The sequence below is a fragment of the Schistocerca gregaria genome, chromosome 11 (assembly GCF_023897955.1).
Source record: "Schistocerca gregaria isolate iqSchGreg1 chromosome 11, iqSchGreg1.2, whole genome shotgun sequence".
Lineage (NCBI taxonomy): Eukaryota > Metazoa > Arthropoda > Insecta > Orthoptera > Acrididae > Schistocerca > Schistocerca gregaria.
The window spans coordinates 149,531,968-149,553,406 of NC_064930.1; the positions used below are offsets into that span (position 1 = coordinate 149,531,968).

Below are 21,439 nucleotides of genomic sequence, written 5' to 3' on the forward strand. Positions count from 1 at the left end.
TTTGCTCGGCAGTTCCAGACACACTCCACTGGCAGACGTTACAAGAGAGGCGTAGTGAGACGAGAAAAGTCGAGAAATTAGAGGCAAATCAGAGCCCTACCGACAATCATTCCTCTCACGCGCCATTCGCGTGGAACAGGGAAAGCGGGGAGGAGGAGGAGGGGGGGGGGGGGATGAATCAGCTAGTGGTACCGGAAGTACTCTCCGCCACACACCGTCAGCTGGCTTGCTGAGTACTGACGTGGACATACTGCAACTGCCACGAAATAGCAGCTAAGCGTCGACTGGCAGTTTGGTATGAAACAGTAAATGGAAGGTTCTCTTCAACAGCTACATGTCTCAAGTATTCAAGTTTAAATGCCCAGCAAATCATCCAGTCCTGTGGATTAAATCGCGCAGCAAATAAACAGAGAATCATTAAGTGACGATAAACTTTTAGAATTACACGGAATAGGTACAATAAAAAAATCAGTAACTCGTAACGCAAAATTAAAACATTACATATAAGTAGTCAAAGCTGAAGCGTTATTTGCATCCAAGACTGTAGTCTTTGGAGGTACATCATAAACAAAAGACAAAGAAAGAGGGGAGCATATTATTAGGAACATTTTTCGTCCCGTTTGTGTCGACAGAATCTAATGAGACGGAAATCTAGAGAGATATTTCGAAACTTGCAGAATATGTAGCACGCTTCCAGGAAAAGAATTTTACGGTCGCCTTCTCAGAACGAACGATAAAGAGACTGACCAGAAGGATTCCCTGCCAATGATGGTCAAAAGCAAACGGATAGTCGAAACTGGAAGAGATCCTCAGCAAACAGGCGTTAGAAAGGTAACTGTGCAGGAGCGAGTTGCATTCAAAACTTCGGTCGACAAGCATCAGTTTAAAACTGAAGCGCGTGTCACATCTAAGAGGACGTAAGTTCAAACGCGCTCCTTAACAGTTGTAAAGGAAAAAAAAAACAGCAGGTGCCGGTCTGGAAAACACACGCTTTCGAGTACAAACCTCCCTGCAGCACGTGCCAAATTTTTATTTCCTATTTACACTGAAGAGCCAAAGAATCTGTTGGTACAGCTGCGTAATATCATGTAGGCGTGAGTGCCGCAACACGACGTGTCATGGACTCGACTAATGCCCCAAGTAGAGCTGGTGGGAGCTGACGACGTGAATCCGGAAGAGCACGAGGGGGTGCAGACCTCTTCTGAAGGCAGCCCAGACCAACTGAGTAACGTCCACGTCGGGGGAGTTCGGTGGCCAGCAGAAGCGTTACGCGGGCCGCTGTGCAGCGGGTCTGGACGTCTGGAGTGTCGCCTTGCCCTTCTGCGGTTGCCCGAGTCCGTCGGAATGCACAGTGCCCACGGACGGACGCAGGTGATGGGGCAAGGCGCTTGCGGACGTGTCACCTGTCAGAGTCGTACCCAGACGTACGTATCAGCGGTCACAAGCCCCAAACCATTACAGAGCCTCTAGCAGCTTCAACAGTGCCCTGTTGACATGCAGGATCCATGGATTCGTGACGTCCATCCGCTCCATACCATTCGAAACGAGACTCTTCCGACCAGGCACCATGTTCCCAGCCATCGACAGTCCAATGTCGGAGTTGACGGGCCCAGGCGGGGCGTAAAGCTTCGTGTCTAGAAGTCATCGCGGGTACACGAGTGGGCCTTCGGCTCCGAAAGCCCATACCAATGGTGCTTCCATGAACGGTTCGCACGCTGACCCGTGCTGATGGCCCAGCACTGAAATCTGCAGGAGTTGCACTTCTGCCACGTTCGACGATCCTCTTCAGTTGTCGGTGCCGTTCTCGCAGGACCTTTTTCCGGCCGCACCGACCTAAAACATTTGATGTCTTACCCGATTCCTGATATTCACGGCACACTCGCGAAATGGTCGCACGCGAAAATCCCCGACTTCATCGCTGCTGCTGAGATGCTGTGTCTCATCGCTCGTGCGCCGACTACAACACCGCGTTGGAATTCACTCAAATCTCGACGACTTGCCACTGCAGCAGCAGTAACCGACTCCAACGGCTGCGCCAGACGGTGTTTGTCTGATACGGGCCGCAGAGCCTGCACACACACCCCTGTACTTGAAACCCGCCTTCGCCTCGCCGCCTAGCGACCTCCCGCGGTCGTTCCACTGCTCATCGCTTTCCACCGTCACGGCTACTGCTCCCAAGCATCTACACACAACTCTCAAAGATTCTCAACAAAATCAACTTTCAAGATATCCGAGCAACTTAAATTCACACCACTTACGGTTATTTTCTCTGTGGGTAGCGTTGGAAAATAGGAATCAGATTGTCCAAGCATCGCCGATTCGAATCTCGCTGTGTTCGTGTTTCTTTCCCGTTAGTTTTTTAGTTTAATTACAACGTCTACACCATTTAAACATAATATTGATAAAAAGGTTAACTAACATGCAACCATTTCAATCAAAAATGTACGTCTTCCTTTTGTGACTGCATATGACACCCACATCAATTATAAATTTTTTACACTCTCTCTTTAAAATTCTAATGGTGGCAGGGGTAAAAGAAAAGGAGCGAAAGGCTATTTACAATTTGTAGAGAAACCAGATGGCAGTTATAAGAGTGGAGGGGCATGAAAGGGAGGCAGTGGTTGGGAAGGGAGTGAGACAAGGTTGTAGGCTCCCCCCGATGTTATTCAATCTGTATATTGAGCAAGCAGTAAAGGAAACAAAATAAAAATTCGGAGTAGGTATTAAAATCCATTGAGAAGAAATAAAAACTTTGAGGTTCGCCGATGACATCGTAATTCTGGGCAGAGACAGCAAAGGACTTGGAAGAGCAGTTGAATGGAATGGACAGTGTCTTGAAAGGAGGATATAACATGAACATCAACAAAAGCAAAACGGGGATAGTGAAATGTAGTCCAATCAAGTCGGGTGATGCTGAAGGAATTAGAGTAGGAAATGACACACTTAAAAGTAGTAAAGGAGTTTTGCTATTTCGGGAGCAAAATAACTGATGATGGTCAAAGGAGAGAGGATATAAAATGTTGTGCTACAGAAGAATGCTGAAGATTAGATGGGTTGATCATATAACTAATGAGGAGGTATTGAATAGAATTGGGGAGAAGAGGACTTTGTGGCACAACTTGACACAACAACAACAACGACAACATGTTGTATGAAAAAATATCCATGAGTTTATATTTGAATGAAAACAACAATATTGTGCCCGACATGTAATTACAAACAAGAAACAGGGAAAATGATGATTGGATATGTCTTAATTTAATTAGTACGTACTTGAAGACTGTTTTACTTAAATGCTGTAGTTACTTGAACTCAATGAAAAAATATAGAAGTAAGAAAGAACGCCACAGTGTGATCCAATGATCACTCAATAATATTTCTTCAACGGTACCGAGTCAACCATACTTACCCCACGTAAAAATCGCCTTAACTTTAGTGAATTACAGACACGCGGAAAACTTCAAAATTCTCGAGAAAATCGACTTTGATTGTTCGATCGAGCTGTACTACACAAGTGGCTTGTAGTGAAATTGCGTGCTTATGGAATATCGTCTCAGTTATGTGACTGGATTTGTGATTTCCTGTCAGAGAGGGCATTGTTCGTAGTACTTGACGGAAAGCCATCGAGTAAAACAGAAGGGATTTCTAGCGTGCCCCAAGATAGTGTTATAGGCCCTTTGCTGATCCTTATCCATATAAACGGTAGACAGTCTGAGCAGCTGTCTTAGGTTGTTTGGCGATGGCATTGTAGTTTACCGACTAGGAAACTCGTCAGAGAATCAAAAAATCTGAAAAACGATTTTCATGCTGCGAAAATTGACAAGTAACGCTAAATAACGACAAGTGTGACGTCATTCACACGAGTGCTAAAAATAATACGTTAAACTTCCATTCAGTCAAATCTAAATGCCATAAATTCAGCTAAGTATGTAGGAATTACAATTGCGAACAACTTAAATTGGAAGAAACACACAGAAAATGTTGTGGGGAAGGCTAACCAAAGACTACGTTTTAGTGGCAGGAGACTTGTAAAATGTAACAGATGTGCTAAAGAGAGACTGACCACTTTCGGAATACTGCTGCGCGGTGCGGGATCCTTACCAGACAGGACTGACTGAGTACATCGAGGAAGCTCGAAGGAGCACAGCACGTTTTGTGTTATATCGAGCAACAGGGGAGAGAGTCATACTGACACGATACACGATTTGGGATGGACACCATTAAAACGAAGGCGTCTCTCGTTGTGGCGAGACCGTCTCACGAAATTTCAGTCACCATCTTTCTCCTCCGAATGCCGAAGTATTTAGTTGTCGCCGACCTACAGATGGAGAAACGATCACCGTAATAAAACAAGAGAAACCAGAGCTCGCACGGAAAGATATAGGTGTTCGTTTTTTCCGCGCGCTGTACGAGATCAGAATAATAGGGAATTAATGTGAAGGTGGTTCGAAAAACCCTCTGCCAGGCACTTAAATCTGATTTGCAAAGTATCGATGTAGATGTAAATGTACAACCGCTTCGAAGGAGCCGTACTTGAGTTCTCAACTATGCGTACCCCCCTTTTTTTTAATTACAAAAACTGGATTGCAAGAAATGGTTTATCTGCACTGGAGCCATTCCTCCTTGTGTCAAAATGCTCCGCCAACACGAGAAACATCGCGTGAAAGTTAGCTGCCTGCCTGCTTGCTTGACAAACCCGTGGATAGGAAACAGCCAGTGTGAGAGACTGCCTCAGGTCGAGGGAGAGGTGTGGGTAAGCCTCTAGGAGGATAGTAGTGCCTAGAAGACGCAGCACTGTACGATGTTCAAAATAATATCTGCTTCGATGATACCTTCAGCTTTTATTAGTGTATAGAACCCTCCGCCGCTCACTTCGCGGTCTGAAGTGCAGTAAATGAACAGAACTGTGTCGAAAGCTGTTATGCGCACTCCGTCTAGGAACTATTCTAGCTGTACCTCTGTTCCGTTGCTTCTGCGACCGTCGGTACCGTTTTGTCCGAGTACTTACAACGTCGGTTGTAGGCGCGCCACAGCCGGCGGCTCGTCACCTAGTTGGAGCGTCGCAGCCTCGGCCATCGCGCGGCTGACGGCAAACAAAAATTACGCGGGCATCATCCGATCTGCCTTACAGACGCGGCGGCGGCCAGAGAAACACGGACGCGGTAAGTAGTGGTGTCGAGATCAGTGTTCTCCAGCCGCGCACGGCTGGAGCTGGAGCGGCGGCGACCTTCCGGGCAGGCAGGCGGCGCCGCGCGCTGCCCTTCCAGCGCTTCCAGCCGCCCCGCCGCTCCTGGAGAGCACCGACTGGCCTGGATATCCAGGGCGCGCGGGCCGCGGAGGCGCCGGAGCCACCTGGCGGCCACTTCAGCTAACTAGGCGGCCACAGCCCAGCCGGCTGACGAACAACGCCGAGGCCACGCGGCCTGCGTCTCTGTCTGCCGTCGCACCGTCCATACATCGCGCTCCGCTGTCGACCCATCCCCACCCTTCCTTTACTTTTTTTTTTTCTCGTCTAATTTCGAAGCGCAGCTAGCACCTCCGATGTCTTTGATCCCAAAAGAATCATCGCATCCGGCTTGGTGCAAGTAAGACGGTAGGTAGATAGGGCCTAACGTGATGAGTTTATGAAGCTATAACTTAATATTATGGAAATTGAAGAGGGTGTAGATGAAGATGAAATTGGAGATAGGATACTGCGTGAACAGTTTGACAGAGCACTGAAAGACCTGAGTCGAAACAACGCCCCGGGAGTAGACAAATGCATTATAACTACTGACAGCCATGGGAGAGCCAGTCCTGACAAAACTCTACCATCTGGTGAGCAAGATGTAGGAGACAGGGGAAACGCCCTCAGTCTTCAAGAAGAACATAATAATTCCAATCCCAGAAAAATCAGGTGCTGACAGATGTGAAAATTATCGAACAATCAGTTTAATAAGTTACAGCTGCAAAATACTAACGCGAATTCTTTACAAACGAATGGAAAAACTGGTAGAAGCCGACCTCGGGGAAGATCAGTTTGGATTCCGTAGAAATGCTGGAACACGTGAGGCAATACTCACCCTACGACTTATCTTCAGATTAAGGAAAGGCAAACCTACTTTTCTAGCATTTGTAGACTTAGAGAAAGCTTTTGATAATGTTGACTGGAATATTCTCTCTAAAATTCTGGACGTGGCAGGTGCAAAATACAGGGCGCGAAAGGCTATTTACAATTTGTACAGAAACCAGATGGCAGTTAAAAGAGTCAAGGGACATGAAAGGGAAGCAGTGGGTGGGAAGGGAGTGAAACAGGGTTGTAGGCTCCCCCCGATGTTATTCAATCTGTATATTGAGCTAGCAGTAAAGGAAACAGAAGAAAAGTTCGGAGTAGGTATTAAAATCCATGGAGAAGAAATAAAAACTTTGAGGTTCGCCGATGACATTGTAATTCTGTCAGACACAGCCAATGACTTGGAAGAGCTGTTGAACGGAATGGACAGTGTTTTGAAAGGAGAATATAAGATGAACATCAACAAAAGCAAAACGGGGATAGTGAAATGTAGTGGAATTAAGTTGGGTGATGCTGAAGGAATTAGATTAGGAAATGAGACACTTAAAAGTAGTAAAGGAGTTTTGCTATTTGGGGAGCAAAATAACTGATGATCGTCGAAGTAGAGAGGATATAAAATGTAGACTGGCAATGGCAAGGAAGGCGTTTCTGAAGAAGAGAAATTTGTTAACATTGCGTATAGATTCAAGTGTCAGGAAGTCGTTTCTGGAACTATTTGTATGGAGTGTAGCCATGTATGGAAGTGAAACGTGGACGATAAATAGTTTGGACAAGAAGAGAATAGAAGCTTTCGAAATGTGAAGCTACAGAAGAATACTGAAGATAAGGTGGATAGATCACGTAACTAATGAGGAGGTATTGAATAGGATTGGGGAGAAGAGGAGCTAGTGGCACAACTTGACTAGAAGAAGGGATCGGTTGGTAGGGCATGTTCTGAGGCATCAAGGGATCAACAATTTAGCGTTGGAGGGCAGCGTGGAGGGTAAAAATCGTAGAGGGAGACCGAGAGATGAATACACTAAGCAGATTCAGAGGGATGTAGGTTGCAGTAGGTACTGGGAGATGAAGCTTGCACAGGATAGAGTAGCATGGAGAGCTGCATCAAACCAGTCTCAGGACTGAAGACGACAACAACAACGACGACGACGACATAAATTAAGCGATCAGAGAATCCGATTGAAGAGTTATTAGCGAATGAAAACAGCATTTCATTCTAAACGGATAGAAATCTGCAAGCGTAACAGCAATTTGCGGGTCAACCACAATATCTACACTACAGTACTTTCATACTGTTATTGATCGAATTTAAAACAATATCGTAATGTAGTTGTGAAGAGAGTAAGTGAAGTATTACTGTTACGGAATGTGTATACGTCTTAAGGCAACGTAAGTCTCCGCGCGAATTACTCGACTTTTTAATCACCGAGTATTTCCAAATGAGAGCAGTTTCCGAGCCATACGGATAACTTTATACATAATTTCAAAGCTTTACGAAACTTTTTCCTCTCCCCCGATGCTTACAGAAAGATGAAACGAAATGAGATTGTCGCTTACTGCATCATCGTCAGGAGGTTCGACGTCGTGTGAAAACAGATGATGTGTGACAAACATCGTTCTGTCTTGCATCGGAGCGCATATTACCCCAAAACACTGTAACTCAGAGGTAAAGGTATCAGACGTTTGACGCTGTTTATACATGACTGTCGGTGGTTTACTGTTAATTTTATGAATGACCTAGTGCGTTACTAAATCTTTGGGACAGTTTTCAGTTCTCTAAGCAACGCGTTTTAATCTTATCTACTCTTGTGAAAGACCGGCTCTTTCGAGTTTTCTTTAGAAACAACAAAAGAGATTCACACGATGTTAAGTCTGGCATTACAGTACTATTTTCCGTCAACTTCCTCGGCAAATTTACGTGAACGGCGTTGATCTTGTAAATACTGCTCCCTATAATCACTGCACCATGTGGAAAGAACTCATGGTCGACGGACGGAGGAGACAGTGAAGGTAATCTCAACATCGAGCTCATTTCCGTTTTTGGCGATCCAGATTGCTTCCAGGTCCAGAAAGGCTCGTCTTTACCACCAAATATTTATTTCATTTCTTTCTTATTCCTTTCGGCGGTTTACCAACGAGCAACTGAAGTAAGGACACGATAACAGCGTGCTGCTCTTGTGCGAACCAGGTGATTCTCTCTGCTCTACACTACGATCTTTTGTCTTGAGTGCCGAATTTACGAAAGCGTTGATAAAGAATTCGACCTATGGTAAATACACATTAACAAAAAAGAACTTTGTGTTTATAAAACAGATACTTAAAGCGGACAAATGCATATTTTTCTCAGTAGTAATTTTCATTATGGCCTATGTAGTGTTTTTAAACAGTAGACAATCTACGAGTGTATTTATGTTTTTCACATTTTTTTGCTGCAGGTCTGATGATGGTCATTATGGACCGAAACCGGCAATCGGTTAACAAAAGTTTGTGACCGTGTACGTAAATTAAAGGAAACTAATTGTATGTACCGGTCACTGTTTTATTCGCGACAAAAAATGGTTGAAATGACTGAGCGCTATGGGACTTAATATGCGATGTCATCAGTCCCCTAGAACTTAGAAGCTATGTTTGACTCAATGCCCAGGCGTATCGAGGCCGTTATTACGGTCAGAGTTGGTTGTTCTGGGTACTGATTTCTCTGGATCTATGCACCCACGTTGCTTGAAAATGTAATAACATGTCAGTTCTAGTGTAATATATTTGTCCAATGAATACCCGTTTATCATCTGCAGTTCTTTTTGGTGTAGTAATTTTAATAGCCATTAGTGTATGTAAAGAACACTGAATACTGAGCAACATACTTTATTAGTGGGGTAAGTGTGTCCCAAAATAGGTTACAATGCGACGGGATAGAAAAACCTCAGAACGTAGCAGGCTGCGAAGCTGCGTTCAGTGCATCTGTAATCGCACATCTCTAAGGGGAAAACAGAGGTGAGCGTATGTAACTGAGCATTGTCATTGTTCATCTTAGGGTCTCCTCGACGTTTTCCCCGCTGGCGTTTCGTCAACTGACACTTAATCACTGGTAATCGCGCTGCGAGCAACGTGTTTGAGGTACATCTCCGATGCGTCGTCGCCTTAGAATGGTGTCCTCTCGTAACGTGCAGCTCGTAATACGGAAACAACGAAACAAAGGAATGCGACGCAGCGATGCGACGTACGTCACGTGACCAGTTTCCGATGTCAGCCGAATGCGGTTCTGACGTTCTCATTTAAGGCGGTCGTTTTCTTCACCGTCAGAGGAACAGAGTTAAGCCGTCGCCGCACGGACCGTGCATGCGAACGTTGGGCGTGCCCAGTTTCTGACGTCATAGCGTGCAACAGCACGCTCGGGAGTCTTTCCGGACGTGCAGGCCAGAGAAGAGCAGTATCTGGCACGTCAGATGTTCTGAGCATTGACCAATGAGATGGCAAAACGGCACCGACGTCACACGCACGCACTCTCCCTTCAGTACAGAGCTGTGAGGCGCCATATTGGCGTTAATTTCGAGCCTATATGTATGTATGTATGTATGCCGTTTCTGAACACCAGCAAATCGAGAATCAGTGGAAAACCCGTTGTTAGTTGTGTGCTTCGTCCCAGTAAAATCATGAGAAACATCATATTCGTGACAAAAGAATTCTTATAGCGTATTATGAGAGTTGGCTATTTGAAGCCAGCGACACACTGAATATCAAGCCAAAACGCCTTGTTCTTGGTACAATATTATAAGTAAATTTGAATGAACATAATTATCTAAGATTTACATTTTTAGTTAGGGGTAAGATTCACGTTTTAAGCGACGGTAACACAATGTGATCAAGAAACTTGAGCCGCTAGTTGGTTTAGAGTTTTGCCGGCACGGTAGCTCAGCGTGTTAGGTCAGAGAGCTGGTTGGCCTCTGTAATAAGAAACTGAGTGGAAGCATCAACACACGAACTTTACCGGATGTCATGTGACATCCGCAACGACCAAACACAACGGAAAAAAAAAACTGTACACTAATGGGACTTCAAGCGGGTGATGGTTCGCACCTCAACACTCCCAAATTTTATTCCTAACATTCGCGTTTTTATTGGGTTCTGATACTTTATTATTGGTCTAATATAAGTATAGACTATAATATTTGATATTATGTAAATATAAGTTCACATTTTTTTAAGGGCAGATTTTGTTCGACTGGCTTAATCTAAAAGGACAGCTTGCGTTACTTTTCGTGGACAATGGAGGAAATGTGCGTTTTACTGGAGCTAACGTGGGAATTTTACGGGCGCCCTTTGAGTGGACAGTGTGATTTACGAACTAGGAACATCCCTCGACTGCCGCTGGAGTGCGTCGCGATCGCGTGTACCACGTTGGGGCCCACGTACCGTGTGCACGGGTCGCATCGTTCCCGAGCGTTCAGCAGCACGCTGAACTCGCCACGATCAACGTTCACGTTCGGCAGCACGGCCCGTGTGACGACGGCTTTGCAACTACAGACAGTACAGTCGCACGCAATACTTTTCACCGACTCTGGCCACACGTGTAGGTACGAAATGAAATGAAATGAAATGGACATTTTGTGGTGATTGCGAGAGTTCGGCTGCAAATGCAGGGCGCGGCGCGGCGCGGCCGTTACCAGCCCCGCTCACAAACGGCTCAACACACCGTGCCGCGGGACTGCTGCTTCATCCTGTCCGGACCACTCACTCACTCAGACAGACGACTCTCGGCTCGTAACTCACCAGCGCCGCGCAGGCGACGTCACTTACCTGAAACAGAGCAAAAGAGAAAACAAATCAGAAACCGAAGCGTGGACCACGAGGCGTTCGTCGAAATTACCGTCACACATCTACAAAAGTACAGAAATAAAAACAAAAGGAATGCCAAACAGCAGATATCCACAACAAGAAACGCATGTGTACAGCGGGGAGAGGAGATAGAGTGTTCATATGTTTGTGAATGGTTAACGGCGAACTACATGCTGGACAGTATGGAGGTATTTGAAAGAGGGACCATCAGAAAAATGATGGGGGTAATACAAAACTAGAGGTGCTCGGAAAAGAAGAAGTAATGACAAGTTGTATTATATTTCTATTGTATATGTCAAAGAACAATACATGTAAGACGTTTATATTTCATTAATGGGATTAAGTAGGAATAATTATTACTTGTCATGTTGGAAATAATTGTGGTAGCAGGGAATGTCTGCACCAAAGTACTGTTGGCAAGAGAGACCGCACATTGGTATAATTTTAAAAAGGGCGGGAGAGAGAGTGAGAGAGAGGGTACGGATAGATTTTAAGAATAGAGCGGGAGAGAGAGCGCATAGATACATTTTGTAACGGTAGCAGGGATTGTCTGCACCAGAAAGCATTGTTGTCAGGAGAGACCGCACTTTGGCCTTCGTAGGAAGTCAGTGGTAAGCGAGAAGTGGAGCGAGTCGGTAGCAGGTCTGGAGCGGTGTGCCTGCCAGCCACCAGCTGTGACTTACAAGAGACTATAAACGGATGTACAGAGACGTCAGCAAACTTATCACAAGAGGAACGAATATTACTGAATTATTCTTTTGAGAAACCCACGACTACTGAAGGTAGGTTTGCGCAATGCTAGTTGTAAGATTATTGTAAAAGGTAAGTCCCATTTGAACGTTTGTAAAATCATTTCATTCAGAATATAATTAATTTTTGCCAGAAATATTGCATTTCTGATTATAATCCATCCCAAAAACCATCAACGTAAAAATTTTGCAAAATTTTATTGTTGTCAAGAAAAAGTTTAACTATGAATTACGTAACTTCATTCAAATTAAAGAACAACGTCAGATTTGCTATTAAACAATACCGACAGCTTTGGTAATAAATAGAGCCACTTATTATGACAGCACACCAGCAGTTAATAGAGTATAGAAAAACACAGTAAGTATATTCGTGTCGCAGTTCGATGTAGCAGTCAGATGGCGATCCAGTAACAGTAAAGAAGGTAAGGAACAGTTTTGGGTTATTGCAGGTAGAGACTGAGGGCAACGACGACGAGACGTTCTATGTTTCGTCGAAATAGTCATAAAATAACTTTTAATAAGCAGCATTTACATTTGTATGCGCAGACTGAGAAAGAGAATAAATTTCAAAGGAAAGATTTCATTTGTTATTATTAAGCAAGAGATACAAATCAAAAGGGAAGGTTGCGTAAAAAAAAAGAGATATAGAGGAGACGGGAAGGTTTCAAAAGTGCAGACAAGAATGACAAAGCGAAGCTCAACCTTCTTTGGGGACTCCTACCAAACGACTGGCGTAGTGGCTAGCGCAACTGCCTACAGAGCAGGGCACCAGGGTTCGAATCCTGCCGTTGGTGCAAAATTTTCTTTCACCGTTCGAGACTGCATATATACTGAGCCGTGGCTGGCTCGCGCTATGCGTTGGATTACACCCCGGTTGCTATTCTGTTTTTAGTCTCGCGCGGTCATTATGCTGTTATTCCCTCTTCCCGCGGGCAGTAGCAGCGGTGAGTATCGATATCCGCACTTCGGACTATCTTTCCCCTGGCGCTTATACACTAATAGCCATTAAAGTTGCTACACCACGAAGATGACGTGCTGCAGACGCGAAATAGATGCTATGCTATGCAAATGATTAGCTTTTCAGAACATTCACACAAGGTTGGCGCCGGTGGCAACACACACAGCGTGCTGACACGACGGAAGTTTCCAACCGATTTCTCATACACAAACAGCAGTTGACCGGCGTTGCCTGGTGAAACGTTGTTGTGATGCCTCGTGTAAGGAGGAGAAATGCGTACCATCCCGTTTCCTACTTTGATAAAAGTCGGATTCTAACCTATCGCGATTGCGGTTTATCGTATCGCGACATTGCTGCTCGCGTTGGTCGAGATCCAGTGACTGTTGGCAGAATATGGAATCGGTGGGTTCAGGAGGGGAATACGGAACGCCGTGCTGGATCCCAACAGCCTCGTATCACTAGCAGTCGAGATGACAGGCATCTTATCCGCACGGCTGTAACGGATCGTGCAGCCACGTCTCGATCCCTGAGTCAGCAGATGGGGACGTTTGCAAGACAACAACCATCTGCACGAACAGTTCGACGACGTTTGCAGCAGCACGGGCTGTCAGCTCGGAGACCGTGGCTGCGGTTACCCTTGACGCTGCATCACAGATAGGAGCGCCTGCGATGGTGTACTCGACGACGAACCTGGGTGCACGAATGGCAAATCGTCATTTTTTCGGATGAATCTAGGTTCTGTTTACAGCATCGCTATGGTCGCATCCGTGTTTGGCAACATCGCGTTGAACGCACATTGGAAGCGTGTATTCGTCATCGCCATACTGCCGTATCACCCGGCGTGATGGTATGGGGTGCCATCGGTTACACGTCTCGGTCACCTCTTGTTCGCACTGACGGTACTTTGAACAGTGGACGTTACATTTAAAGATGTGTTACGACCCGTGGCTCTACCCTTCATCCGCGACCTGCGAAACCCTAGATTTGATGAGGATAATGTACGACCACATGTTGCAGGTCCTGTACGGGCCTTTCTGGACACAGAAAATGTTAGACTGCTGCCCTGGCCAGCACATTCTCCAGATCTCTCACCAATTGAAAACTGGCCGGGCAACTGGCTCGTCACAATACGCCAGTCACTACTCTCGATGAACTGTGGTATCGTGTTGAAGCTGCACGAGCAGCTGTACCTGTACACGCCATCCGAGCTCTGTTTGACTCAATGCCCAGGCGTATCGAGGCCGTTATTACGGCCAGAGGTGGTTGTTCTGGGTACTGATTTCTCAGGATCTATGCACCCAAACTGCGTGAAAATGTAATCACGTATCAGTTCTAGTATAATATATTTGTCCAATGAATACTCGTCTATCATTTCTATTTTTCCTTGGTGTAGCAATTTTAATGGCCAGTAGTGTAGTTCGGGCAGTGCTGTGTGCGATTCGTCGGTAGGTCTGCGTGGAGCAGCGACGACATCTCCGCGGCGCGGGCGGAGCGACGCCTCGGGCTGGAGGGCATCCAAGTGGCGGCTGAAATTGAACGCCACAAAGAGCCACGCGGTCGTCTTCGAAACCCTGGGAGGACCTGTCCGACGGAGAGGGAGGGCGGAATACCTAGGGGTCGCCCTAGACCGCAGGCTCACCTGGAAGCGTCACATCCGTGATGCGAAAGGGAGAGCAATGAGCCTTCGCGCCCTCTACCTGCCGCTAAGCCCGCAGGCGTCACTGCCACCGCGACACGCCATCTCGCTATACCTAAGAGTGGTTCGCCCACTGTTGGAGTATGCGGCCGTGGTCTGGGGGAAAGCCGCAGATGCTCACACTGTGAGTCTGCAGCGGATACAGAACCAACTGCACGAGGACACCGGGATCCTGCCTGTCCGAGACACGTTCCGCGCCGTCGCCAGGAGGTTCTACGAGAACTGGGGACGCTCCCTCAACCTGCTCATCCGTGGACTGGGCGAACAACCTCACCACAGGCCAACCACGCGTCTGCCTGACCTGCTGAGGGATTAAGTCTTACTAATCCCTCAACAGAGGGTGTCTCTCTCTTCTTCAGGTTGCACCAGACAGGACCAATCGACAAGAGTGGTGATGTATCTTTCAGTCTCTTACAGGAACCGCAGGAGTGACAGATTTTGTGCCTAAACTGCACCACCACGGGCCAAGGACAGGCTCGTCATTCCAGCGTGGCGCGGTGGCAGTGTGCGGTGCTGTTGCCATTGCTCCGAGGTCCGTGGCTCACCCGTGCTGGACACCAAAGTTGAGTTTCGACTTCATCTACCAGCGAGCCACGACTATTGACGTTGTGTCGTTTCGAGTTCGTTGTCGGCTCTGTTGGGATATTCCCGCGAACGACGTCTGTTTTCGAGTTGGCGAATTTTAGCCAACGTCCGCTGGAGCTTAGCTGTAGTCGGTTATTTGGAAATGAAGTGCACCGACGGAATCTTCTGCCTCGTGGCCGTTGACGTTCCGGCTACCTGCCCTGGCCGCTGACGCAGATTTCGGGCAGTGCATTTACCTCGTCGTGTTGTCGTTGTCCAGCACGGTGCGTAGTTCGACAGCTCGGTGTGTAAATGGTTGTGGGCGCCAGTAAGTCCCATTAGAGTCCCCGTTGTGTGCTGCTCGGATGAACCGGAGGTCAGGTTGTGGGTGGGCGTGTTGACCGTCGGATCGAGAACGGTTGGGCGCGGACTGCCTGTCTCACCTGAGGGAGCGTACCGTTTTGAATTCCCGTTTGACCCTTACGTGTACTGCCTTCTCTTGTTTGTACTCATATGGCGTCTAGCCGATTTTTACATAAAGGTTGTTTTTTTGCCCATAAGGCGTCAGATGGTGTCGGCCGCCAGCCTAATTTAAGAACTGTTTTACGTAAAGCCTTCGGTATTTTTAAGATTAATGTTATTGAGTTCTAAGTGTTGGGCCTTCAGCCGATTTTGAATTTAAGTTGTTTGCTCTTAAAAGTGTCAGATTTTTTGGGCCTTCGACCTAGTTAAGGGCTTTGCCTTTTCCACTGCTGACTTTGGTTGAGCTTCAAGTTATTGGCTTTCAGCCGGCGCTGCACGTGCGGCGCTCGCGTGCAGCCGTCGAATGCGGCAGCGGCGACCGCCGGCTGGTTGAGGAGGCGCAGTGCCCGGCGTCGATGCGAAGCGAGCGTCGTGTTTGAAGAACCGGAAAATGCACAGTGAATCAAGGAAACGGACAAGTGGAGATTTGATACCTTTTAAAAAGGGAATGGGAGAATCAATTTTTCTTTGTAGAAAAACGTGAAAATTCGGAATGTTAAATATTCTCGCTGGTCAGCGGAAGTTTAGTGTTGAAGGCCATTATAATAAACTTCACAAGGACGAGTACAGTTTATTGTCGGATTCTGAGCGGCTGCGGAAACTGACTGAACTCAAGAAGAGCGACCTGACGATACTAGATGAATCTGTCGTAGCTGCTGGTGTCTCGAGAGACCTGCGACTTTCTTTCCTCGTGTCTCTCATGTAACTGATTTTGCGTTTTATGGACCACTGTTTTCAATGTTTCAGGACGACAACGATGGTAGCCCAGCGGTAGCTGCAGGTCATAAGACTGCGCTGGAAAACCATTTGTTGGAGGCGAGTTTATAAAGGAGTGCACCAGTGACGCTGCTGACTTCCTTTGCCCACTGAACGCACATCAGTTCCGAGCTGTCAGTCTCTCTCGGCGGACTGTAAGTGCCATGGCAGGTGACGTTTACCGCCAATTAAGGAGTGCAGTGCAGGAGTTTATTAAATTTTCCACCGCACTTGATGAGTACACAGATATTTCAGAAACCACGTAATTAGTGATTTATGTACGCGGCGTGGACACTGCTCTGCACATAACAGTGGATTTATTAGATATGGTATCTTTAAAAAGCACGCCCACCGGCGCGGACATCCTAAAAGCCGTTGAAGAAGCTGCCCATTCAGCTGGCTTAAACTGGGAACGTTTGGTGTCAGTGACAACGGACGGAGCACCTGCATTGAAAGGGGAACAAGAGGGATTTGTTACATTACTAAGGAAAAAAGCCTCAGCGTACAGAGGAATCGTCGTACAACATCCGGGCTTACACATAGACAGTTTCACACGTACTTGGCTGAAATTGGGCAAGAGTTGGTGACATACCTTACCACAGTGAAGTCCGCTGGCTTAGCCGCGGTAATGTACTCAAAAGATTTTTTGAGCAGAGAATACCAATAAATCAGTTTTTAAAGGACAAAGGAAGGCACGACGCCAAGCTAGAACATCCAGAGTGGGTTTCAGCCCTTTTCATTTTTAGTGGACATTACCGGACACACGAATGCACTGAACACAAGATTACAAGGAGAAATATCAGCTAATTTGTGAAATGCCTGAAAAGGTGCAACCTTTCACTAGCAAGCGCGAGCTCTGGGAAAGACAGCTCTCGTCTACTGTGCGAGAACAGAATTGCAGAGAATATGTTTCCGTACTTAGTGCAATAAAAGAAATTTCACAAGCGATTTGGGGATGTATCCCAAGCGTTTGACTGGTTCTCGAGACCATTTGGTGTTTCTGTAGATGATACTCATCCCAAATTGCAAATGCAATTAATAGATCTACAGTGTAATTCTCGTCTGAGAGACAAGTTCCTTTCGGCAAAACGTATAATAGACTTTTATCACGACTTTCCACAGTAAGAGTTACCTCGTCTCCATCGTGAAGGCGCGAAGATAATGTCGGTGTTTGGCTTGGCATACGTTTGTGAGAGATTTCTTTCTGTTATGAAAATTAATAAGTCTCGGTTAAGAGCAAACATCAGTGATGAAAATTTACGTAACACTTTGCGTTTGTCTGCGTGTAGAAATTTTGTTCCACACATTAAACGTCTTGTAAACTCCACCTGTCGTAATTAAATAAAATGTACCGTAGGTAAAAGGCACTCTTTCTTTGAAGCACTGCTACTAACCTTATTTCTTCATTCAATAAAGCAAGCTACGGAACAAACTGCATTCCAGAGGAAGGAGTGGAGAGACGGTACGGTGGGGAGAGAAGCGGGTGGCCAGCTTGCCCCTGTGTGCACACGCAGAACACCTGCTAACTGCACGCGTGGATGTGCATGTGCATGTGCATGTGCACCGCACACGTGCAGGATTCCTGCCCGCCCCTGCCTCAGGCGTGAGATTGTACGGCGCACTCAGCTGCTAATTCAGTTTCAAGACTAAAGCTGTGTGTGTGTTTTTTAATTTTCCTCTACTCTTGTACTGTTTCATCAAATAAAACGTTGTACGTTCGAGTGCAATTAACAGCCGTTTATGTTGGTGGCCCGTTTCCACAGTTTACACTACCTGTCCCGTCCCGTCCCGTGCGTTCAGCAGGGCGTCTCATACACCTCATCAAACTTGCTGTACGTCAAGCGACTGACATAGTGCATTGTCCTAGGAAGAAAACAAAGAAATACAAACAGAAATCGCAAGACAAAACAAAGGAACTGTACCACAGCAGACAGAAAAATATGAAACGGGCGAAACACAAGAATGTAGCCAATCGGGTAGAAAATAAACCGTGTATTACGGAGACGTACGAAGCTCCTGTAACGGACCGTATCGCAAGATTCTTCCAGAGACGAGAAATTAACGGCGCCGAAGAAGGCCCTTTGCTGGACGTCTGGGAGCAACTGAAATTTTAGTAGAAAACAAGAGTAAGCTGCAAAACTTACGTACTAAATGGGCAACCCAAATTTACTCTAGGCGGATTCTTCGACGCCGGCTGTTCGAGCATGCCACAGCGGCGCCAGTAGTTTCAGGGAATGCTTGTGAGAAGTTCCAGACTGCAGCGCCATCTCGTGGCGAGCTGCGGCGCTTACCATCCCCCAAACTTAGAGAAACAGCTGCGCACCGCGTCAGAGCACTCACTAGCTGCTGGCCGGCGCGGAGGAAGGCAGCGTCTCGCGTTAAACGTGCGTGTCTGAGGGCTAGGATTCACAGAATGCGACTCGAATGCCGAGGGCACGTTCCTGGCAAAGCGGAGACACTGTGTACGATTTCTCTGGCCACCAAATGGACGGCAGCCGTGGTTCACCCACCGTGTTCGCCGGATCTGCACCCAGGAGGCTTCTGGTGGTTACCCAGATCGAAGTTGGCAAGGAAAGGCAGCCGTTGTGACGCAATGAAGGACATTCTAGAAAAAGCTACTGCAGTAGACTGCTACACGGAACTCCGAGAGAGTGCTCGGAAACACTTAAAACGTAAATACTCAAAACTGCAACCGGCCACTTTTTTATTCGTTCCACGAACCGGTTTTAGAGACTTTTGAGGCTATGATGTATCATGCAGCGAAACTTGCTGTGACACTGCGAGGAAGAGAGAGACACACACAAAGATATTGTTTATTACTCTGTGGCGGTCAGCGATCACGTAATTATTGTTACGATATAGAACTTTTACAAGGAGAAGAGAGCCATTCTTGTGTTGTAAAAATTGACGCCATGCCGGTTTTTGATTCACATTGTAAAATGTATGTGTATATGGAAGAAAATCAGTTAATAGAACAATAAAACATTGTTCATTTCAAGAAGGTACGTGTTATTCTACAACCAGCGTATACTTCTATTGTGATTTAATAATAAATACCAGGTCGAGGTCAGTTCTAGTGAAATAGTTCAATGCTTTCTTCGGAAAAGAAGTCACTTCACGGATCATTCAAATTCACAATTGTACCTGGACACTTCTCAGAACTGAAAGCAAGCTGATTGCTATGCAACAGAGCCCCGAAGAATATTCCTCCGTACTTGGGTTACCACTTTCAGCTCAACACGGTATCTGCAGCAGCTGGAGCAAATTTCTACAGCAGCGGAAGCGTGTAACCGCTATCAGTTTGACACGCTGCCCTGCGTATGCTGTGTGTATTTGCCCGTAACAGTGAACAGGCGGATACTCACACACACAGAAAGACAATACAAGGTGGTTTGGGACACATTTCAGTACAAAGGTCCTGCAGGGCTAAACAGTAATTAGCCTACTAGTAACAGCAGTACCAATTGTAGTGGTAGTAAACAATTTTTTCTCTCTCTCTCTCTCTTTCCAAAGGAGCCTGTATTTCTGACGGTTTTCCAGAAGTTAAGCGTCTGTTTCAGAAGGTAATGTTGGGTGCTGGCTGTGCTACAACAAGGTGGAAGGTGCTTTAACGGATCGCCACGAGCACTGCTTATGTTTCGAGTTGGAGTCGAGGATTTAGCTGTGTTCTCACTGCGACAGCACTGGGCCGCTGTCGCTGTTTGCATCCACGTGTCCGCTTGCACTGTGACGGCCGCTTTTAGAACGGTCTCGGCAGTGTTTTGATTCGGTGGGAGACCATTCTAAACTTAGTGATTTTGTGAACGTAACGGGTCACTTATTTTTAATATCCACGGTCTACGCTGCGTAGATGTACTACCCGTCCCGTCCCTGAAGAGTGTTGTTACCGTCAAACAGCGCCCCCCCACGCGTCACTAACAGGTGATGCAGCCACACCTAATGGTAGCCCATGTCAGGTAATTCACAGTCTGCTATAGTGCGTGTCATTTACGACGACGGCCGAGTTCAGGTCAGAGAACCGCGTTGCCACAGCTCGACTGCAGTGCAGAGCACGGACGAGTGTCTTCAGTTTTAGAAACGTTCAGTCATAAACAAAGTAACTGAACAAAAACGATGTCTTGATAGCAGACTTTCTTCTACAGAAACTTTCGAATAAGCATCCTTTATACCAATTGCTTCATATTCTATTAATTAATTAAACCAAACAAGCAATAAGCCTCCCAATGCAGACGATAGCGACGAAAGGTGTTTGTATCATTCTCACAAACCGCTTTTTCACAATAAAGAACAGCAGTAATTCTTTATTTCCTGTTGTACCTCGACGAAACCTGAGTAATTCAGGGTCACACCAACAGTGTTTGTCGGTATTTTGCGTGATAGTTTTCGAGTTCTCCAGGAATTCAGCTGAATGACGAGCTGCGTTAGCGTAATGGGTGAAGTGTATGGCTGCTAAGGGAAAAGCTTGGGAGTTCGAACCTGAAGATGTGTAAAAATGCCGGCACAGTAACTCAGCGTGTTCGGTCACAGAGTTTAGCTTCCCCCTGTAATAAAAAAAACAGAACGAATCAACAATCAACCTGAACAGGCGTCATCGGACGTCCGCCACGAACAAATTCAACAAACGATATAGAACAATGTGAGATAAAAACCTTGATCGGTGACTAATATTTTCTTTTTTTAAAAAGATTATCGAAGTGTCTCACCTCATGAATTTTATTCGTTTGAATGTAATTTTTTAAATTTTCTAGTGCTTTGTCTCCTCATTCTAATCATAATAATAAATTTTCGGTCTTTCTGATTTTGTCCTCGAATATTTCTTTTCACAGCAATTAAAAACAATGAAAAGGCAGACATGGCAATATTCATGTTATCTGTTTTGTTTGTGTATGTTCTCTTCCGCCGTCGCAGTTTTACTATCCATATCGAGATACATTCTTTTGCGACAATATTAAAAGTATCATTTAGAGCAGAATTGCGGGTCGTACGTTGCCGAGCTACTCGATTGTCTGCTTCGCTGCTTTGCCATAATCATCTTCAACGTTTTCGTCGACTGATCTATGTTTTGGCAAGTATTTGCTGTCCGTTGTTGTTTCGTGCAATGGTTTACTACATTTAATGCTGCACAATAAGTACGTTGAACATCTAAACAAAATTAAGTCATTTATCAGGAGAAGTTATCAGTCAAGATGATGTGTAAAAATCAAATTTTTGGGCCAAATACTTTTTGTGAAATCGAATGATAAATTGTGTCAAAGCAGTCGGAACAGCGTGTGTCTGCACAGGCCAGCAGTGCAGTGATGGCAAAATCGGGA

The 21,439-nt window shown here is 46.1% G+C and overlaps 1 protein-coding gene across 11 annotated transcripts in view; it reads right to left on the reverse strand.

Annotated features, from left to right (window-relative positions):
* Window positions 1-21,439, reverse strand: part of LOC126295474 (amyloid beta A4 precursor protein-binding family B member 1-interacting protein) — a 498,949-nt gene that overhangs the window by 107,659 nt on the left and 369,851 nt on the right. Inside the window, exon 1 of one of the 11 annotated variants that reach the window (XM_049988015.1) lies at window positions 10,740-10,812. The exons of 9 other annotated variants lie outside the window; for them this stretch is intronic. In XM_049988015.1, coding sequence (XP_049843972.1) covers window positions 10,740-10,763 — 24 coding nt within the window. In that variant the 5' untranslated portion in view covers window positions 10,764-10,812. Of the gene's footprint in view, window positions 1-5,008; window positions 5,202-10,739; window positions 10,813-21,439 lie in introns of those variants that run through there. One more of the 11 variants, XM_049988019.1, reaches the window with a different exon arrangement.